Source organism: Pongo abelii, chromosome 12 (assembly GCF_028885655.2).
Source record: "Pongo abelii isolate AG06213 chromosome 12, NHGRI_mPonAbe1-v2.0_pri, whole genome shotgun sequence".
Classification (NCBI taxonomy): Eukaryota; Metazoa; Chordata; class Mammalia; order Primates; family Hominidae; genus Pongo; species Pongo abelii.
Genome location: NC_071997.2, coordinates 115,282,664 through 115,306,406, shown reverse-complemented (window position 1 = coordinate 115,306,406; position 23,743 = coordinate 115,282,664). Strand labels below are relative to the sequence as shown.

At 33.3% G+C, this 23,743-nt stretch overlaps 1 protein-coding gene across 3 annotated transcripts in view; it reads right to left on the bottom strand.

The window, feature by feature from the left end:
• Positions 1-10,913: 10,913 nt before the first annotated feature.
• Positions 10,914-23,743, bottom strand: part of RAD51AP2 (RAD51 associated protein 2) — a 29,995-nt gene continuing 17,165 nt past the window's right edge. Inside the window, exons 2-6 of one of the 3 annotated variants that reach the window (XR_002913892.2) lie at positions 21,217-21,298; positions 19,543-19,622; positions 19,348-19,443; positions 14,719-14,799; positions 11,572-11,698 (exon numbers count right to left, since the gene is read on the bottom strand). Coding sequence is in view for 1 of the 3 variants with exons in the window: in XM_002812272.4 (XP_002812318.3) it covers positions 11,547-11,698; positions 14,719-14,799; positions 15,870-19,113 (3,477 nt within the window). In the remaining 2 variants the exon portion in view is untranslated. Of the gene's footprint in view, positions 11,699-14,718; positions 14,800-15,869; positions 19,232-19,347; positions 19,444-19,542; positions 19,623-21,216; positions 22,225-23,743 lie in introns of those variants that run through there. The other 2 variants (XR_008522507.2, XM_002812272.4) reach the window with 2 other exon arrangements.

The window sequence follows — 23,743 nt, the reverse complement described above, 5'->3', positions numbered from 1 at the left end:
ACTGATGGGCATTTAGGTTGATTCCATGTCTTTGCTATTATGAATAGTGCTGCAGTAAACATTCACATGCACACATCTTATGGTAGAATAATTTGTATCCCTTTGGGTATATACCTGGTAATGGGATTGCTGGGTTGAATACTAGTAAGAAGGAAGAAAACTTGAGTAGCATGCCTTACTTTTGAATTATACTTCAGCACGGAAGGCTAAGAGAAAGAATTTCTCTAAAGGCATATGAATCACTAGAAAATGAAACATTCATTATTCTTTATTGAGACTGTAATGTGTGAAGTACTAAAAATTAATTTGTTCTAAATTCTAGGATTTCAGTCTACTGCTTCCTATCCTAGAAAGCCTCTTTTAATTTGATTTATTGAACACAAATCAAATTCTCAAAATTAAAGAGGATTTCAAAATATAAAATAAGGAAAAATAATTTTTCACCATAAAAAGAGAATTCAGTCTTTTAACATGTTTTATTTTTAATCTATAATCTCTCATGATTTTGTGTAAAGAGTAATAAAATAAAAAATACACCACTAACATTTATAAGTCTCTAGCTAAATTGCTTACCTTCATGCTATTCTGAATAGAATCCTCTTACTCTACCTAATCTAAAATTTTTAAAAATTTTTTAAGATTTAATTTAAATACCAGATTTCATATAAATCCCTCTTTCCAATCAGAATCACTCCCTAGAATTTCTGCACCTCCATAGCACTCTGTTGGTTCACTCTGTTCTGTATTACCTATGAATGCATTTTTCTCTCCAACAAGATTTAAACTCCTTATCTTGTATATCCTTGCAACTCCCACAGTATGTAGCAAAATGCCTTGTATATAACAAATCCTCAAGGATGTTTATTCAACTGAATAATGTGTTTCATCTATCTTAATCTAACAAGATCTCATGCTTTCTTTCAAATTTACTAATATGCAGTATTTTTCTGTGTGTAAATATAATTATTTTGTCAATTTAATTTGCATTTCAAGTACAGTCTCAATAACTTTCATAAATTGATCCCAATTTAAAACTTTTCTCCGTGGTGTAATGTCTTTGCAAGAAAAAGCCATTAAGCAAAGGAACTTTACATCCAAGTTCTAACAAATTCCCAAGCAGTTTTCAAAGACACATAGGAATGTGTTAACTATAGCTAAGAATTATACCACAAAATCAGTTTAAGTCAAAAACCAGAGATGCAAAAATGAGTTTTCCCCCTCTGTCGTTATAAAGTTATGATGTCACTCTTATGGTAAAAATAGGAAAACTGAACAAAATATATTTTTTAAGTAAGGCAAAGTTCAAAATTGCCACTCAACTATATACCACACCTAAAAATGATTAAAATAATAAATTGTATGTTATGTATTTATATTTTATTACGATAAAAAACTGCTGTATTCTTTTTAATGGTTAATTTATTTATAGTAAAGGGTCTTCCATGGAACCTGGCACAATACACTATACTTGTTAAAATAAATTGGCCCAACATGTATAGTGTTTGAATTGTGCCTTGAACAAGTATTCTGAAAAGTAAAAATTCAAAATACATAATAAACACTTCTTAGCATAAAGGTAAACGTTCCTCAACCCATGGTTTATATGTGGAATCCATTAAGACTAGAGAACTTTTGGTAATCTTGTTATTTATAACCTATAAAGGATGAGAAAACTCTTTTCTAAAATGTTAATAATCTTAGCTACTAGTAGCCACATGCTTGCTATGTGCCAGAAGCTATGCTAGACATCTCATGTGTATTATCTCTAATGTTGGTTCCATGCAAGTCAGTCAGGTAATTCCTACTCCATCCCCCAAATCTCCATAATAACAAACATTAAAGCAATTAAAACTTCATTTTATCCAGATAGGGAAAATAGGTCACATCTGCAGGACTGTCTTCACAACAGCCTTCAGAAAATCCAAGCAATCATTATTGAGGTTCATCTTCTATTATTTGTATAGAACAGGAATTGATTTAAAAACAAGTTCCTTAATAGTTAGGCCTAAACCATTCCTTGAATAGATTCCTATCAAAAGCTATTGTACATAAAGAATGATAAGTAAAGTGACCTGAGCTTCATAAATGAGAGAATTTATAGAAATTAAGTCATTTGTTCAGTTCCAGACTCCTGTTATGTCCTCAGTAAATGTTTGTTGAGGACATAAATATTAAATGAATAAATGAATGAGTTGGGAAAGAAATCAGATACTTCCTATTTGAAATAAATGAAAGATAAATAATAACAACTACCCTAATTTTTATTTTTTTAATCTTCATTTAATAGAAAATAAAAGTTGCTAAAATACCTAAAAGTATTACACATTCTTTTTTTTTTTTTACATTTACTGTATTTCCATCTTGGTATTTCTCCTTCCATTTACAATTAGTAACCCACAATGTATTTCATTTGCAGAACAGAATATCAGAAGTTAATTTAGTGATTACAGTATGCCAAATGAGGAAACATCTGAAAGCCAAATGAGGCTACATGACATATTCAAAGTCATGAAAGAGGGTCCGATTGAAGGCTCAAATCTCCTAACAATTCTTCTAGTTGTTTCATGGATATTGCCTCTTAGATTCTGTCAACTAAAATGTCATACTATTTAAAAGTAGGGGCCATGATATACACATGCATATCCCACATAGGGCCAACTGCTAGATAGTTACTGGGTCTAAAAAAACACTTAATGGTTATTATTATTCCTGTAGTCATAGAATTGGAATTAGTAATAATATTCTGATGCTCGTGTAGCACATATAAGGCATTCATTATGCAAGACATCACAAAAGTAACACATTAAAACATCCCTTTATATTGGTTAGCACATTGGATTTCCATTTACTAGAATTTTTCAAGCCTAGCCTAGACTTTTACAGCAACATCTTACCATGGACCATTTTACTCTATTGTATATTTGGCTCTTAAGTACTGTTTCTGCAAACAGAAAGAAGATAAAACCTCCTTTAAAGCCATTTTATCAAGGCTTAAAATGCTTTGAAATGCCAGTGCATGTTAACAGCATAGTTTCCTTGAAGCTCAGAATCCCTATAAGGAAAATCTATGAAGAAACATTTTCCGAAGTTTATGAATGGATATAGCCACAATTTGAACTATAATTGCTTTAATCCTGAAAAAAAAAATGTAATAATGAAAGGCTAAGGCCTACAGCATTTAAGATGTAAGTCTTCTACTAAGAGAAGTTCCACCACAAGAAAAGTTAGCATTATGAGAGCCTTAAATGCATATTGCTAAGTGGAAGAAAGTGGTCTAAAAGGCTACGTACTGTAGGCTTCCAACTATATGACATTCTGGAAAAGACAAAACTATAGAGATGTTAAAAAGGTCAGGGGTTGCAGAGGTTTGGGGTAGGAATGGGGAGGAATGTGGAGCATAGGAAATTTTTAGAGCACTGAAGCTATTTGGTGTGGTGCTATAATGGTTATTGCATTAAATTATTCATCTGGCAAAATCCATAGAACTTTACAACACAAAGAGCAAATCTTAATGTAAACCATAAACTTCAGTTAATAATGATGTATCAATATTGATTTATCAGTGGTAACACCAATGCAAAATGTTAATAATAGGAGAAACTGGAGGGTAGAGAGAGTTGGGGGAAAGTATATGGGAACTCTGTATTTTCTGTTTAATAGTTTTGTAAACCTAAAAGTACTCTAATAAACAAAGCCTATTAATTTTTTAAAGATAGTATAATAAAAATGTTAATGGTTTATAAAACTGTGCTCTGCCATTTTTTAACAAGAATTTTAATCTAAATGAGAATGTTATATCTCAAAAATATTCCTAGACCCAACTTACTTTATGGTATTCTGATCAATATACCTATAGCTCAATAAACTTATTTCCTGTTAAAAATAGTTTATTGTTAAATAAAAGTTTTTAAACTGTATGTAAGTTAAATCAGTTTTTAGAGAAATAAGTCCATATATATCTCAAAATTATACATTGAGCTAATTTTATACTACTCTGCCACATACAAATTAAATTTCTCTGTCAATAAGCATGTAGTTTGTCATTTGCAAGAAAAAAGAAGGAATTTGAGATGTGTAGAGAAATTTTGTGAAAGTATACTAAGATGTTTGAGCAACATGCCACTAAATTAAAAGTAAATAAAAAATTTAAAAGCAAATAAAGCAATTTTAAAATGAAGTACCAGCTGGAAGATTGATCCACCCAGCGGGCTATAAAAGAATCCCTTGGTCCTGCTTTTGGTTCTTGCAAGCTGAACCCCTTGGTTCTTACAAATAAGTGGCCTCCAAATGTTGATTATTGGCACTATATCTATACATCTTGTAGCAAGTTGCCCTTTTTCGTGAAGGCACTTAATAACTGATAATGGTGGCAGTAATAATGAGGATAATTATTCAAAGGGCAGCAGTTAGAGTAGCAGATTTGCAAGGCATTATTTTTGTACACCAAAGTTTAAAAGACAGGAAAATTGTTTTGTGAAACATTCTTTTTTGCCTATTGATGAAAATACACAAATATTTTCATAATATTTTGTCTAAAACCAGTACTATTGATGGGTAAAAAATGTGTGCAACTCAATTTGAGTAGGTGTTAGGCATATTAAAAGGCATTTATACAAACTATGTGAGGAAAAAGTGGGGTTGTGCTTTGAAGCTGACCTAAGAAGTAGAAGGAGACAGGGTCAACAAGAAAAGGCCAAAGACAAAAATATGCCAAAAATCCCCTTTGTATTTAGTTACATTTTCTTCTGCAAACCAAAAAAAAAAAAAAGCTATAAGCTTACTAGATTTATCAATAAGAATATAAAGCCAAATATAAGATGCCATGAAATAAATGCAATATTAATATTCAAATATAATTAATAAACATTTTTAGTATAAAGCTCTGATACACTGCTTTAGAGACTGCAAAGTTTCTAAAATGATCTCTATGCCCAGGCTTAGATAGGCAAAGATAAAATACAAAGCAGGTGTAATAAATGCTTGATGATGCATTTTAAAAGAAAGCACTATCATTATTCAGGGGACTTAGCAATCATAAAATGTTCAAGTAGTTGGGAAAAGCAGTATAAAGGTGGTAGTTTAAGGACAGGTGTGATTTAAACAGGTAAAAGAAAGTGCATCTCAGGAGAGGAAAAAATTAGCAAAATGGGAAAATATTAATTGGGAGAAAGTCGTGCATTAATACACTAGCCAAATTGTAGGGAAGTTGAGGGGCAGCCAGTTGGAAAGTTCTATTAGGTAAGGCCATTTTATAGAGGCTCTAAAGAATGAAGAAGGATGCATTGGTTAAGGGTTCCTTAGAAGGAAGAAGTAACAGAACTTGACAGTATAAAATAAATGTCAGATGGTAGAGTGAATGATGACTGATGAGATTTTAGACAACTGAGTTGAAGTTGTTGACCTATAGCAATGTGGAAATCAGAACAATATAACAGCAGTTAAGAGCTTTGGCCATAGGGCAGACTGCATGGGTTTGAATTCTGAAAACATAATACTTTGTGACCTTAGACAAGTTATTTAACTCGCAATGTAAAATGGAGATAGTAATGGTATCTGACTGTGAGGTTATTTAAAGATTAAATTAGTATTTTATCTATACAGATTGTAGAATAGCTCCTGAACCGTGGCATGTATTTCATAAACATTGGTTTTTTTAATTACTGTTATGCTGCCAAAATTAGAATTTGAAAGGTGTAATTTGTTTCCAAAGCAGTAGTTTGTGGATGTAGTTGTAATTGATATATAGAGAGATATAATAGACATAATTTGTTTCCAAAACTGTAGAGTTGGTAAATGTAGAGGCAGTAAATGATCCCATGAAAAATGAATGAGATTTCTAAGAGTAAAATACAGAAATAAAGAGCAAAAGTCCATGGACTAAACTTTGAAGTTTCCTTATATCTGAGGATTAGAACGCAAAAGAGATACAATTGTTAGGAAAATAAAAGGTAGTGTATCATCATAAAGTGAAAGTTTCAAGAATAGAAAGCAGCTAACAATGCAAAGAAATAAAAGAAAATGCAAACTGAAAAAAGGCCAAAGTCCTCTGCATTTTAAGAGTATTCTTTCTGATGAGAGAAGGCAGGGCAGGCAAAGAGGTAAAAACTCTGAGGAGAGAGGAGAAAGAATGTGTGCACATACAGATGAAAGCTTAACAAAGAATTGAGTAGGAATTTGAGCTAGTGGATGTTTAGTAGTGAAATAAAGGAGAGAAATTGCAATCATAATTAGACAGGCAGCAAAATCAATTACAAAGGTTTTTTTAAAAAAACGAAGACATGGACTGTGTAATTAAGTGTACAGATAAAATTGAATTTGTTGGAATATGAATACTTTGTTAAGATAGTGTTAAAGATATTTGAAACAGTTAAAAATCAGAATTTCTAAAATTGCTTCAGAAATTAAGGTAATTTTAATGGAAATGTCAGATTCACTAAGCCCAGTTTACTTTTCAAGTTTCTGTTTCTTAACATTGAAAAAAAGTTTTATAACCTTAAAATTGTAACATGTTAAAACGCATAAATTATTAAATTTGTTAAGTATACCAAAATGACCAAATTTCTTTATAGAAACATATATTTAAGGAAAAAGTAAGATACAAAGACAATTATGCATATTTTAAAGTATAGGTATAAAACAGATAATAACTAAAAATACCCTCTATGCTTATTAATAATAAAATATTATTTTTTCATAGGAGCAAGTAGCTGTTGACAATTGTTTCCTCCATCAACAGAAACTGAAAAGTTGAGTGTGGAAAAAGAGAAAAGGACTTATATTCACTGTTTCTTTTTTTGTTCTTTATCCTCTGTATTTTGTACCATGTCTAGGTATTAACTTTTCAAAAATGAATCAGTAAATAAAGTTTAAAAGACTGTTTAAAGGGGAATTGTAAAAAGGCAAAAATAAAAATTTGGAAAACCCTAATAGATGTTTTTTACTAACACAAAAGGAAAAGGCCATTAGAAAATTTAAATACTGATGTTGTTTACAAAGATTTTAAGTGGTATAAGAGATACGACATTGAATTTTAAATACGTACTACATTTTACTATGGTTTGCCTCATTTTTTTCTTCATTAAAAAAGACTAATTTTAAATTCAGACAAGTTAGGCAGCTAAATGCCTGAAGAAGAACACACAGTAAATGATCTAGATCCAACCTTTGTTTTCACTTCTCTGGTTCAAAGAGAAAATACAAAAGAGAATAGCAAAGAAGAGGGAAGATACCTTTAAATTCCAGGAGGGCACAAAGCTATATGATTCAAGAAGTTTATTCCGCATGATATGTTTAAGACATACTCGCTGTTGGTCTCATTATTCAATTTTTTGTCAATAACATTTATTGAATACTTATGTCAAGCACTGTCCTAGGCACTGGGGATAGAGTAATAAATATAATATAAAAGACTTTTGCCCTCACAGAGCTTAAAACCTAGTGGCGAAGACAGGCAATAAACAAAATAAAAAGTAAAATACGTAGTATGTCCATAGTAAATTATTAAGGAGGAAAAACTGAAAGCAGGGAAAGGGAATATGAATGTTAGCAGGAAGGGAAGGCCACACTTTGAAGATGACATTTGAATAAAGCTATTAGGAAGGTGGTACAAGGCAAGCTATACAGATATCCTAGGAATAAGCATTCCAGGAAAAGAAAGTAAGTGCAAAAGCCATGAGTCAGGGACACACCTAATGTGTCTAAGAAACAGGAAGGCCATTGTGGTTTCAGAGGAATAAACAAGGGGAAAATACAGGGAAGAGTTTAAGGAGGCAAAAGAAGGTCAGATCATTATAGCCCTCATACATTAAAGTGAGAATTTTGGCTTTTATTCTGAGTGAGAAGGAAAGGCTTTGGAAGGTTTTGAGCTGAACTGTGATATGCCACAACTTATATTTTAAAGAATCATTCTGGCTACTGTGTTCAGAATAGACTGAAGGGGAGCAAGAACTGAAGCAGAGAGATCAGTTAGGACTCAATTGCAATAATCCAGATGAGAAGCTAAAGTCAATAGGATTGGTTGATAGGCCAGCCATGGGTTATGAGAAAAAAATAAGTGTCAAGGATGACTCCAGCATTTTGTCTCTAAAAGAATAGAATTGCCATTCACTGAAATAAGAAACACTGTGGAAGGAAGAGTTTGGGAACAAATATCAGAAGCTCAGTTTGGGCCATGGTAGCTTTGCAATGCCTATTAGTCATCACAGTAGAGAGACTGAGTAAAAGTCATGAGTCTTGAATTCAAGGAAGAGATCCACAGACTTCTTTTTTTTTTTTAATTATGAGTGTCTCCAAATTATAAAATTACAGAAGAAATTACAGAGACCTTTAGATCTTGAGTTTATTTTTTGCCCATTGCCTGGATAGGTGGTATGGTTTAGTGACTGTTCCTTTCTGAATATGCTGTTTTTAAAACAATATGTTAAATAGGCTCGTCTAGCAAGGATAGTTTCAAACAATGATATGTGTTACAACAAAATGGGAAAAATATAATTTCAGATCCTCTTGATATCCTATTCCCTTTAATCTGAAAGATTATTTTTAGCAGGATAAACTCTGCCACAATCTATTATGTGTCAATGTAAATGTGTAATGCCTGCATTATTAAAAAGATTTCCCAAAATGATGACTGACTCTATAAACATTCTTTTATGTGGCAATTTAGGTGGAACTAAAGATCAGCTTCATTGCATATTTTGTTTTCCATTTTACTTAACTAAATAAGGTTAAACAGGTAACTCAGAGATTTGCATACTTAAGGTAGAGACTATCCACATCACTTTTTCAAGATGATTTAATATAAGGCTCTGCTTCTCTTCTCATGCTCACAGTTATGCATCCAGAAGCTTGTAACTTTAAACTGAAGTAACGCAGAGATTCAGTATAAAGTTGAATAAAAGCAAGTACTTTTTAAAGTGGCTTTTTATCCTTTAAATATTTCCTCTGATCCGAAAGCATTCAACTTTTACATTTTAAGAGCAAAGATAAAAAAGAAAAAGGTGGAGAAAGGATGGATATCAGTTTAAAATGTCTTCCACCACAGATCCCATGCAGCCTTTCCAAACCTGGCTATGAAGACACAAAAACACAAGAAGAGCTAAAATGTTGCCTTCCTCCTACCCTCCAACTTTCTATTTCCTGAGAAAATAACGCATACAATTAGGCAGGAGGGGGAGGGTCCTGTGTGCTTATGTTGTGTATTTGGTTGGAGGTAGTTGGGGAAGGAGTGCTTGAGGAATTACACTAGCAGGAGCAAGTTTTGCATTTGGGGAGGTGTCATCCCTAGAAGAAAAGCTCTAGCGATCAAAGCTAGTAATAGGGCAGTGGCATGGAAAACCGTTGTAAGCAGCACAATATGTGCTAGGAGTTTAAACTTATCACATGTTCAATCAGTTCAGAATATGAAAGAACCAGCATTGAGTGGTTGTAAGTGAATATACTATTTATTAGAGAAAAGATAAAAGTATCCATAAAACCCTTCGTGGTACTAGGAATAAGAATAGAAGCATATAAACCTGTCCTAGAGATACAGACCTGAGAACAAAATTAAATATTCACACAGAGTGACAGAGAACAGGGCAAAGGACTAAGGTTGTGAAGACAGATCTTGATTGTGATGAGATTTACCTTGTATGATTACAGAAAAATCCAACATGGGGCTAATAATAATAAAAAGATGGAAGAGGGAAGTGAGGACGTTTGTAGGAAAAAAAGAAACATTTTTATAAAACTCATAAGAATAGCATACTTCTGAAAATAATCTAATGCAAAATCCAGAACAAAATTTCAAGAAAGGTCAAACATTCTAAGTAGTTATTAATTATTGAGTAGTTGCTATGTATCAGTAAGTACTCCTTATTGAGTAGTTACTATGTATCAGAGCTGTTACAATATGTGGTATGTATTAAGTTTATTTAATCCTCACAATAATCCCAGAAGATAATATTATCCTCTTTTTAGAAATGAGGAGCTTGCCCAGGGCCATAAAGCTATTAAGAATTCAAAAAAACATAGCTAGTATGAGATTGGAGTAGAAATTTATTTCTTCAGTCAGATAAATAATAGGAGTATTGACTAGGGGGCAGGTACTGTTCTAGACACTTAGGATATATCAGTGGGGAAAAGAAAAGAATTCTGCCTTGAAGGAGCTTATATTCCAGGAAGGTATAAATTACTGTGTAAGAAGGTAATGAGTTCTATGAGGGCAGAAGAAAAATTAGTCTAAGATATTGAAGTTGGAAAGTGTATGGTGGGAGATGGAAATTAATGAACAGAACCAAATTTGAGGTGGTTTCAGTAAGTCTGAGAATGTTTGCTTGTAATAAGATAATTTCATCCAGTCACATCTATTTTGTGAATCAATACATTTAGTCCTCCTTATGCCATTAGATGCTTTCTGTTTTTTATGCTTTCTTGACGCTTCTTTCTTTCCCTACGTTTTGCTAACTAGCCCATTTTTTGTTATTTCTCTGGCTAAAGTATATTTTATTCTACTGATAGTTACCTTTAAATTATGTATATCCAGCCAGGCGCGGTGGCTCACACCTGTAATCCCAGCACTTTGGGAGGCCGAGGCGGGTGGATCACGAGGTCAGCAGTTCGAGACCAGCCTGCTCAACACAGTGAAACCCTGTCTCTACTAAAAATACAAAAAAATTAGCTAGGCATGGTGGTGGGCACCTGTAATCCCAGCGACTTGGGAGGCTGAGGCAGGAGAATCTCTTGAACCTGGAAGGTGGAGGTTACAGTGAGCTGAGATTGCCCCACTGCACTCTAGCCTGGGCAAATAAGAGCAAAACTCCGTCTCAAAAAAATAAATTAATTAATTAAATAAATAAATAAATTATTTATATCCTACATTTTTCTACCAATGTCAAGCATAGAAAGTGAGCTCCATAAGGCAAAGTCTTACACGTCTTCTTTATTCTATCATTGAGCCTAAGACAATAGTAGGAGTATTACAGTAGATTTGTTCCATGAATGAACAAATTAATAGTAAGTATTAACTACATAATCATAACTCTGCTCTGGGGTCAAAGATAGACTCTGGAAGAAAAAAATAAAGATTAGAAAGTGAACGCAGAAAAAAGTGGGAAAGAATGTTACAGAGGAGAGAGTCTTTATTCCAGTCTTAATACAAATGCTGTGACCTTGAAAAGCTTATTCATCCTCTCTGTACCTCCATTTTTTCACCTGAAAAACAGGGGAAGTGGATTAGAACTGTAGTTCATTATGAGCCACAGATCATTTTAAGAAAATAAAGGCTATCAATTTTCTCCACAAAAGGATTGTATGCATATATCATGAAAAATAGTAAGTCAACATGTTTTATCCAATCATGAAATGGCTTTAATGTGTACATTTTTATATGATATAAAAATCTATAAAGTATTTTATAACTTTGAAAGGTAATACAATAATTTATACACTCAAAAAAAAACTTCTCCACTTTATAATAAAGCAAGCCCCAAACCCCCAAGCTGGAAGAACATATATCCAAAGAAAACAAAACATTTCTAGATGTTGTAAAATGTTTTGAAATATGAAAGTCAAAAATTTTCTTTTAAGTTTCCGTAACACATTTGTTTCAGATAAGGATGAAGTTGTTTAATCCTTGCTTTTCTTGACAAACCAATCCTGATTGGCCTACTGCATGTCTTAAGCGGTCGTACTCTTGAAATGCCATGTGGAAAGTGACTACCTAAAAATATAAGACAATAAAAGAGTAAAAATTATCAATAGTTTCTATGCCTAAAAATCTTTACTTCTAATCATGATATTAGCAACATTTATGAATACTTACTGAGCATTTATTATTTATGTGCCAGGCACTATACTTTAAATGCATTATTTTACTTATTTCTAGCTCCAGTTTTAAAATATGAAAAACATAAGCACAAAAAGTTAAGTAACTTGCCCCATAAAATATAGCAACTAAACAAAGTCAGCATTCCAATCAGGCAGTCTAACTTAACAACAATCACAACAAAACCATATAGGTTTTAAAGCCAACTTGATGTTGTGGCTTTAAACACCAGGTCATTTTTTCTATTGGTAGCTAAACAACTATGCTGTATGGTTAATGGTTATGTTTGGTTTCTAACGGAGGTTACTGTTAATAATAGAACACAAATGCACTCCATCTATTATGCATCAATAGAGGGCTCTGAGTTGGAAGTTGTTCTTTAACATCATACTATATCATTTTCGAAGATGTCCAAAACAGTTCATGGAGATACATACATCTGTTACTAAATCAGTTATGTAAAATCAACTACCTCTGATAATAACATATAGTATCTCTAACTTTCAGGGTTTTTTAAATAAACTGTGTGGTACATATGTAAAACCAAAAATGTAAATCAAACTTTAGTGAATCAGTATGACCTCAACATAATAGCCTGTTATACTAAAAACAGTGTAATCAAATGTTAAATCTGACAAAAGGTTAGCAGTATGATTTTTACTAACCTGAACTAAAAAGAATCTGTATGTATCTACGTAAACTTTAATGAAGTAGAATACAGAATTAAGCTACATGTATAATAAACAGGGAGAAAAACAACACAAAACAGATAAAATCAGTTTATTATACTCGGTTCAATATTAAAATTAGAAAATTAATTATAAAAGGTTAAAGAAAAATACATCATTGCTAGATCTTCTAAAAACTTTGAAACACAAAGGGATTGTTTAAATAAGACAACATTGTTGGATCACAAGATCCTCCACTGGTCTAAATGATATATAAAGCACCAGTGAACTGGCTGGTTGGCATATAACATGTGCTCAAAATAATTTCAATACTGTACTTGCCTTCACACCAAAGAGAGAAGAGAGAGATGGAAAGAGAGAAGGGATCCATTGAAAACATTTAGTAGTCAACGGAAACGTTAAGAGAAGAGGCATCATGATGGCAGGTGGGTGGGTATCAAAACTTTTCAGGATAACTGGGATCTTTCTGATGCCTTTAAAATGACAGTGTATAAGCAGGCAATCACTCTAACTAGGCAGATCAGTAAAATCCATTCATATTAACCCCATTCCCCAGTATCTTCCAACTTTTCTCTTACATTGTGGATTTTAACAAGCCTCAGGAAGATCATTCAACTTTTGTGCCCTTTGAAAGTGAATCTACTTCCTAACATAGTATTAAATAATTCTGGCTGAATTCATACATTATTTTTGACATTTCACAACATGTCATTTTAACTTGTGAAGGCTGAATCACATTGTTATATGGGTTTAGATATTTCAAACAAATGTAGTGATTGCTTTTCCAATGTGCACACATACTTTATCCTCCTCCTACATCCATTTTATTATCACAATTATAATCACAATGACAGCATGAGTATATACTCCTAATCTTCCTTTATTCTATATCAAAATATATTGCTAAACCAATTTCTTCCTTTCTGCCCTAGAAGAAGCAAACCCTATACTTTCCAGGCTAATTCTTGCCATCCTACTTTTTGACTCATGGAGTATTGTTCCATCAGTTATTTCCTTCGTTCCGGGGAGAAGAGACTACCTGTGGGCTTTTGATCTTCCAATGTTTTGATTAATTTTTAAAACTATTTCATTGTAAGCTAAGAAAAGAGGAAAAGATACAATTCTGAGGTGACAATAAATGTATCAGAGGTAACATTCTACTGATTATGAGAATGCAGAAAAAATGTTTTGAGACGTGATGCATGACAAGATGTTTTAGTAAATATATTTAACCTTTTTACTGTTACTCTTTTTAGATCTAACCTTGTATAATACCAGAAATTTCTGACCGGATTATAACTTTACCTAGTTCCATAATTTCAATTCTACCCCTACCCTACACCCTTGGTACCACAAGGTGGAATGAATGTTAAACATACTGTGTTTCATTCTGACATTGTAGATCTATTGGGCAAAAGATAAGGTTAGTTGTTTAATTTTTCTTTGGTGTGTGTGTGTTTTTTTTTTTTTTTTGACAGAATCTCACTCTGTCGCCCAGGCTGGAGTGCAGTGGCTCAATCTAGGCTCACTGCAAGCTCCGCCTCCCGGGTTCACTCCATTCTCCTGCCTCAGCCTCCCATGTAGCTGGGACTACAGTTGCCCACCACCATGCCTGGCTAATTTTTTTTATTTTTAGTAGAGACGGGGTTTCACCGTGTTAGCCAGGACGGTCTTGATCTCCTGACTTCATGATCTGCCCACCTCAGCCTCCCAAAGTGCTGGGATTACAGGCGTGAGCCACCTTGCCTGGCCTAGTTGTATTTTTAATGTAATCAAAAGTATAAACGTCAGTCAAAAATCATGTTAACATGACTAAATGGCAAATATTTTTTATTTGCATAATAAAATGTCCATATAAAAGCTTCATAACAATGAGAAGCATAGAGCATGTTCTCTATCAGAGAGCATGTTCTCTATTACACATCTCTATTAGATGTGTAAACTAGGCATATACAACACTAACATATAGTCACTTTAATACATCAATACAAATATCTGAACATAGTTTTGCAGAGTGCATTTCCCAATAATATTCTAAATAGCATTTTAACTGTTACCAAATTTTTAATTACTAGAATTTATCAGTATAATATTAATGCTTTTAAAAGCTGCTAAAACTTTGTATTTATTTTGAACAACATGAATATCTATACTTTCCTCATACTAAAAATACCATAATGCAATAATCATCTTAGAAGGTATCCTAAAAAGTAACCACAATGTTACCTCCTCTCAATAAATAGTTAAATTCTTCTTTACATTCATCAGGGAGAAAAGCAGGTCTTTTAGGTAAAGGTGTTTCACAATCTGAAAATAAAGAGTGATATGTTACAGCAAAAAGTAACTTTTATATAAAATATTAACAGTACAAACAAATTATATTTTCAGAAATATTTCCTTCAGTTGGCTTCTAATATTTAGAAAAATGAAGTAGGACTCTTCAAAGCTACTTTTTAAAATTAACTTGTTTCCTTCAACTTCAGTATATTATTGAACATTTGAATACATCTTTATGAGAAAATAGTGTGCACCCAGCTAGCAGCTGCTGAGAAATTCAAAGTTCAAGGTGAAGCTGTGTCAAAGTTCAAGGTGAAGCTGTCTCAAACATTCAAGAAAGCACACAGACTCCAACTGTACAAGAGGAGAGTGAAGAGGAAGAGGTTGATGAAACAGGTGTAGAAGTTAAGGACATGAGGCCAGGCGCGGTGGCTCACGCCTGTAATCCCAGCATTTTGGGAGGCCGAGGTGGGTGGATCACAAGGTCAGGAGTTCAAGACCAGCCAGGCCAACACAGTGAAGCCCCATCTCTACTACAAATACAAAAATTAGCTGGGTGTGGTGGCAGGCGCCTGTAATCCCAGCTACTGGGGAGGCCAAGGCAGGAGAATCACTTGAACCCAGGAGACAGAGGTTACAGTGAGCCGAGATTGTGCCACTGCACTCCAGCCTGGGCCACAGAGCTCGACTCTGTCTCAAAAAAAAGAAGTTAAGGACATAGAATTGGTCATGTCAGAAGCAAATGTGTTGAGAGCAAAGGCAGTCTGAGCCCTGAAGTACAAGTAATGATATGGTAAATGCTATTGTGGAATTAACAATGTAACTGTATGAAAACAACTTTTTTTTTTTTTTTTTTTTTTTTGGTGTTTCCAAGGAGTAACTGCCGCTTGCTTTGAAATTTGTATTGTTTCTATCATAAATAAAGCTATAGCTTCTTGCTGGAAAAAAAAAAGAAAGAAAATAGTGTGCATCAATAAACACTGTCTTGCATTTTATCTCTACCTTCCTTCTTTTTTGTCAAAATTATACATTTGGCCTACATAGAAAAAAGCAGTAATTTTTCTAGCATGAGAAATAATGTTTTAAAATGAATTTCATACCTTTCTCAGAAATAGAGTAAAATAATTCTTCCTCTGATGTACTTGGATAACAACTCTCATTAGGAACTTCCTGTTCTCCATTATTGGGTACAGTTTTCCACTTAAATAAACTTTGGTGACTTTTATGCATATTGGGACCTGCTGTAGTATCATGGAACGAGGAAGATGCACTTATTTTGTTGACCACAACCATTTTTAAATCTTTTTCTATCTCCATTTTTACCTCCTCAGCATCATTTTCTCCAAAGTAATTTTCTTGCCCATTGTTTGTTTCCACAGTGCTTAGAAGTTCATTTTCCTTACTAATTTCATGAAACATATGAAGTTCTTCAAGTACTAAGTCAAATTTTCTCTTCATCTCAAAATCTTTTACTATTGTCAGAGCTTCTGTTGATAAATATTTAGCTAAATCCTGAAAACATTCATCATTCCCTTCACTCAGACCAGTTTCAAACTGATGATTAATATATAATGCAGAGTCATTCTTTCTATGAAAATCCTTTGAATTAGCTATCTCCCTTTCTGGCAAAATACTCTCATATTCATTTGTATCTGTTACATAATTTTGATCAACATATTTATTTTCTTCCACATGTACTTCCTTACTTATTAATGAAACTGACTGTACAGAAAACATGTCATCCATTGGAAAAAAACTATCTTTCTCTTCCTTTTCTATCTTAGCATCTTTGTGAACTTGGAAACTATTTGTCAAACTTTCAGCTGTGACTTTTACTTCCTCTTTCAAAATTAAGTCATATTTTTTTTCTTCTATTTCACTTAGCAAGTTCCAAAAATTTAGTACTTGAGTTATAGAAATGGTATGGGTCTCTTCATTATGTATTATGTTGTGGTTTGCTGGTATGGCCTGTTGCCTAACATTGCAGAAATCTTCAAATATGTGCTCACAATCAAAGCTACTGATCTTATTATGTCCCTGTTTTCTTTCCATATTTAAATCTTGGTTGTGCATATTTACTTCATAAAAATTTTCATTAATGTATCCTTGGTTGTTCTGTATAAATTGAGGACAAGAATTAACATGTGTTTTAACAGTACTAGAACTATAGTGAGCCCAATTTTCCACATTCATGACTTGTTGAGGACAACTCATATTCTGACAAGTAATTTCTCTTATTAAAGAAATTTCGTCCATGTCATCAAAGTCCATTAAAAGAGGAATTTTTTCATATGTTTCAAAAATTGGAAAACCTGTATTTTGAGTTGTCATACTGAAGGAATTAATGGTTTTTTTCTTAGACTTTTCAAAAACTTGTTCAATTCTAAATAACTTCCTTTTCTTTAACATAGGTTTCATATTATCTTCTAATAGTCTTGAAGAAGTTAAAATCTTTACTAGATATGCAGTATGATTTTCCACTATATTTTTTGGATACTTCAAATAAAGCATGCACTTGAAAATGCATTCCTCTTCTAATTCAAAATCATTTTCAATTCTTGTTAAAGAGTCAAAGTTATTGAGCAAAAAAGCTATGTTAGTTTTCAATAGAATATCTAAAGGTTCTGAAACACTGTCTTGTAAATATATGCTTAAAATTCCATTCTTTATATTTGTATTCATGTTTCTTGTTATTAGATTTTGAATACCAATTATACCAATTTGCTTTTTACACTTCAAAATGTTATAGCAGGTTAAAATACTATTATCTTTCTGATTTCCTGAAATACTTTTATGGAAATAAAAAATTTCTATAATGAAACTTTCAAAAGGGTTGCTCCCATGAAAGACTTTTTGTGTAGCATTGTATCTCAACTGCAGAGTATTATCATTTTTTTCTTTACCATTTAGCCAAACAGTCGTTATTAAAGCTGTTTGACTACCTAATGTTTCTCTTATGAGAAGCTTTGATTGTTCTTCACGTGCATTGATGACTTTTGTACAGTGGTAATCTTCCTTGCTTAAAAGGTCTATTTCTAATAATAATAGCCAATTCCATTTTTCTTCAGTTTTTTTCATATTTTCGCATTCAGTCTTGCAATTATTTATAATCCAACAATTTCCTCTATTTCTTCTCAAAATATGTCTAACGTTACAGTCCCAGTTTTGAGATTTTTCCAACCTGGTAGGTATGTAACTGTCCAGACATTCTGCTTCCTCCCAATTTGCATTTTCTAGTATAGTGAAATTCTTTCTAGAGTCTCTTACATTACACTGGATACTACTGCAGTTACAGTAGTTTGAACTGATCAAGTCTTTTCTCTTACAAGTATTTTGGCTGCTGAGTGATGGGTATTCATTTTCATAACATTCGGAAAAAATGTTTTCCGCTTCTACATTTTTTTTATCATTCTGTAACTTTTGCTTCTTAACATCAGGTCTATTTTGGGACCAGTAAATGTTTGTGAAATCCCTAACATATGCCTCTTTTTTGTCATCCTTTTTCTTTGCTATTTCCTTTAAATAGACAGAGGACATTTTGCTATTTAAGGCCATTGGAAACTGAGGGATACTTATTGTGCTGCTATCTCTAAAATAGCTAGGTTTGGCAATTTCCAAGCTGGGCTGGTTTTGAGATTTTGATATTTTTAGTACAGATGATGAAATGTTATTTTCTCTTTTATTTGATGGCATAACACTGTTAGCTTTACATCTGTTCTTAATTTCATAAAATGGTGATTTAGTTTCCTTGTAAAAGATAACATCTAAAAATGGATTTTCTTTGTGAACATTGTCTCTTCCTTGGACAAACTGTTGTTTTCGATTCTCATTTCTAATTCCCTGTATATCGTGTATAGAGGTGCTGGGCAGAAGTTGACTAACCCCTGCTTTGGAGCTATTACTGTGGTGCACACTGAAAGCTTCTCTGTCATGCAGTCCTGCCTCAGACCTTCCTAAAGCCCTCAAATCAGAATCAGGACTTTGTGAGGGGGGAGACTGCAAACAGCTACTCATTTGGAATTTGAGATTTGAGCATTCCAGGTTACGTATCTGCTTCCCACTGACTGATTTCTCCACACAGGAGTCTGTGGAGTTATCAAAAATAGCATTCGTTGAAACAAGGAGTCCCTTGAAGGGTCTAGGGGACAACTCCCAGACTTTTTCCGCCTCAGACAAGCGAGGCACCAGAGGCAGTCGCCAGCCCGCCTTAAAGACACCTCCAGGCTCCTCAAGACAGAGCCGCTTGCTACTGGGTGGTTGGGATTCCGGGTCCTCAGGAGGCGTTAAAGAGGAGGTAGGCTTTCTGAGCTCTGCCATCCGCGGCGTGGGCTGAGGGAGCGACATGACAGCGAACGGAAAGGATCTGTCCGATGTCCCGGCGGAGCTCCAATCTCTTAATAGGCGGTTCCGGGCCGCCCTGGTCACGCCCCTGACCCGCCCCTCAAGGCCTGACCTTAGCGTAATCTCTGGGTTTGCCCCACCCCGAACCCGCCCCTCCACAGCCCCAGCCTCAGCCCCGCCCCGCCTCCCTCAGTCCCGCCTCTCCCTGCCCCCACCCACGCGCCCCGGTTGTCTCACCACTGAAGCTCGGAGCACCCTGGGCCGTTACATTGTCTATTTTTAGCGCTTTTTTCTAATGCCACGACTGTAGAGAGTCTAAATGCTTTTTTCCCTCTGGTAGAACGAAGGGGAAAAGTTAGAATCTCTCACTTAAAAAAAAAAAATTTGTGAATGGTAACAACTTTATTTTCTAAATTCTAAAATTTTGTTTACCTCAGAAACGGCATCTCCACAACGCTCGAGTGACTCGCCAGTAAAATCGTGTAGTTCTGTCAGCACCAGACCAAATCTCTCTGTGTATAGAAAAACTTTTTAATCCTTCCAGCGTCACTTAAGATCATATTAATATTTCCACTTCACTAATAAAGTGTGTTTGGGGGGAAAAAGCTACCAGTACTTACCAGTCTATCTGAGGAAAAAATGTGTGGAAATTATTATCCGGATAATTATTATTCTTCACTTAAGACAAAAAAAATAGTTTACTATGTGCTGTGGGGATTTCTTCTCAAATATTGTGGATAAAATTATTTAGAGATAAAATATTATATGTTTGAACTACTCCATTTAGTGTAAACATAATAATACAGGTCTGACTCATACCTACTAACAAATTTTTAGATGCTACTTCTTGTTTTTTTTTTTTTTTTTTTTTCCTGCTTTGAGAATCATTTATGATTTCCAGTCAATTCTGGTTTTTGCGAATTCTATAATCATTAAGAAGAAAAGGTTTTTCGAAATGTTTATTATTATTATATACATGTTTCTTAAGAAACATGTAACTAGTGCTCACTAATAAACACCTCGATTCCCTTGGTGGTTGTTTCAAGCTTGGTATGTTTTATATTACATTTTATGCTAAAATTTATAATAACTACAATAACATGCAACCAGAATCCTAACTTCAGAACCCTCCCATGGCATAGATAGCAACATATAACTAGCCTTCTACTTTAGGTAATAAGATGTTCACCAGTTTCATGTCTTTTAAATACTCTTAGATACATTGTGATTACTTCAGTGTAAATTCCTCTAGAGGAATGTTTACTTAAATTTGTAGAAAGCCTTGCAGCAGAAGCACTTCATTAACACTACAAATAAGAATGTGGCAGTGGTTCAGATTCCACATCAGTGAATTCTCCAAGTTCTACTTCTGTGTATCTTATGTTCTATTGCTTTTCTATACCAGATTTTCCACAAATCTATATTCTTTTCTAATCCATTCTGTTTTATGCCTATGGTCAGCCCAGAAGGGGTGACTTGTATAGCTAAGGTGTATATAATTGGTGCGCTAGTGTGATATTAGGACCAAGACTTTTTAAATCTGTAAAGTAAATGCCATTGATTGTGATTTCTAGTCTAGATTGATCTGTAACTTGATATTTGATTATTTCTTCATCTTGCTAGTTTGCCCAAGAGCACATTATTTTTTATATCTCCATCACACCATTATTTAACAATTCTACGTTGTTTAATGATTAAAATTCAAATAAAACCCAGAAGTATTACATGTAACTCAACAATTGTTTTGACTCCAAGATACAGAAATGTATAGTTATTTTCTCTATCCTGAAGAAACTTACAGCAATAAAGACCAAAAAAAGAGTCTTTTCTTGCATTTACTTATTTAAACATTATACTAATGGCCACTGCCATTTCAAACAGTGCCTATTGAAACCACTATTTATGTGGGTTTTTTCCTTTATTTTTTTAAATGCCACCTAGAAAATGAACCAGTTATAAGTGAGAAATGCAAAAAATTATGTCTTCAATTCATCATAATCAAAATATAAGTAAGACTTGTCCAAATCTTACCGATGCCTCGAAGCCCATTTCAAATGTCACATTTTTCTATATCACTTTACCCAACCCTTCCTTTGAAGTTCTTACCTTCCTTAATAACAGTAAACTGAGCTTTAAAGACAGCATCTATCTGATTTCTTTTAGCGTGGTGTCTTCTTATAGTTCAACTCTGAATGAATAAAAGGATTAATGAGTTCACGAGATAAACCCCATACTGAAGATATGACACAACCTCCTATTAGAGTTAAATCAGAAATTTACTCAATATCAATATCAAGTCTAATGTCCTTAGCATGGTATGTCACATCCTCACTACTAGGTCCTACTTAACCCTTTCAGCTTCTTCTTTTTTTTTTTTAAACAATTTGCCCCCATGCTGCCTACACCAGAATGTTTATTTTCTTGCTCTTCTATGTATGTTCTCAAAGCCCTTCATTTCTCCTCCCGGCAAATTCTTATTAAGCCTTAAATGGCCCTACTCAAAAGTTACCTCTACTGTGAAAGCTTCTCTTCCTCCTCCCTGCTCTAGCCAATCCCTGGGCAGAATTACTTGCATCGTCATCTGTTTCCTATAGCAATTTATTTCTAACTGTAGAATACTTAAAATGTCTTATTGTATTGAGTTGTTTATATGTCCCCTCCACCAGGCTCCATTAATCAGGACGAGGATTTATTAATTTTTGTATCCCCAGTGCCTCTAAGTACCTCAGTTAATTAGAAGAAATGAAATGACTCCACGGTTAATACTCATTTACCAACTCAAATGGATTCATGGTGTCTTGAAAGTGCCTTAAGTTTCTTGTTTTTGTGTTATTTTGCTTTAGTTTTATACGTTAAAGTAGAGACTTGCTTTTATAATCATTTTGAAATACACTTAACATGAAAACTATGCTGAGCTATAACACCATAGGAGTCCAAAATGGACTTCAAATATTAGTGGCTTTAGCATCATTTATGTTTCATGGTAGGACCAGAAATATGACAAGACAGTTTCTCCCTTTTACTTCTTTTAATAAATCATGTAAGAGGTGAATAAATATGCTAAATCTAAAAGTTTGTTTCAAACTGAAAGATAATAAAATATATTTCAAATAGTTAAAAGAACCACTAACAAAAATATTTAAATACAGCAGTTAGAAAGGAAAACATCATCACTTACTAAAAATATTTAAAATAAATATGGCTATAAATAACACAAATAGCACTTTTCATCAAGTCAATGATAAGCGCTAGGGGAAAATAAGAAAATCAGGATATTGTGTACATTTATTTGCATATAAGATTAAGTTTTTATCAGCGCAATAATGGTAATTTGTAACATAAATATCATCTTAAATGTGATAACATATGTGCAAATGCTTTAAACTGTAAACCACCTTTTTGTCCTCAATGTTCATTAATGACATCATCATCTATCCAGTCTCCTAAACTAAAACTCTCAGTATTATCCTTAACTTTTTCTCTTTTTTTGTTTTACTATTTCTCCAAAATGCATCCCTACATAGACATTCATCAAATCTTGTTGATTTTACATCAAATATGACCCTGAAATTAATCCCCCTTTTATCCATAATGTATCATCTTTATTTCAATCCCTCATTATCTCTTTCTGAGAATATTGTAATAAACAAGTCTTCATTTTACTAGTCTCTTCTCAACTTCTGCCCAATATCATTACAAGTTTTTTTCTTAATAGAATATTAATCATTTTGTTACTTTCTTAAGAACTTCTTTTAACCTTTGATGCCCTTCAGAATAAAATAGAAACTTTAATTTGACATAGAAAGTTCCTCACAGTTCAGTTCTAAACTGTTTTTTTCAGCTTCCACATCTACTCCCACAACACAATTTACTTTCCTGCAGCACTTAACTTCTTGCTATCCCTTAAATGTATAAAGCCCTTCGCAGTTTCAGTCTAGGCCATATTCTGCTTCGTTTGCTTAAAGCATAGTGGCAGGTCTTACTTAGGAAAGTTTTCTGCAGTGATCCAAAGTTTACAATCATCTTTAGACCCCTACAGTTTTATTTGCTAACCTTTTTTTTAACTTCTAAATTTCTCCTCATTATTATGTTATTATATTTTCTGCTTACTTAGTTAATTAGAAATAACCTTTTTCCTGAGCTCTAAGTATTGGAAAAACAGGTGGAATGTTCCACTATTTACAACATCCATTTGATACTCTAATAAATTTCAGTAACAATTTAAGAACCCTGTCGCTGAAATAAAGCAAGAGTTTGTTTTTTATTAAAATCCATGCAATTGCAAATAACACCTTTTTTAAAAATAATTATGAGTTATTTCCAATTAGACTTTTGTAAAAATCTTTTCAAGGTTTTGAGAGGACAAAATGTCTTTTTTTAATCATATAAACTTAAAATTACTTAGATTACTTCCTCCTTTTGTAGTTTTTTGCTGAATTTAGTCACATAAATATTTAGTTGGACATGGCAAATTTATATAGCTATATTTTACTTAAAATGTTCAAGGAATTACATATATTGATATTAAATAACAAATACATTTAACATGAAAACTATGCTGAACATAATTTAATTTTATATCCTGAAAGAAATATTGAATAGTAGTTGGAGGAGTAGAGTCGAATCAAACTAA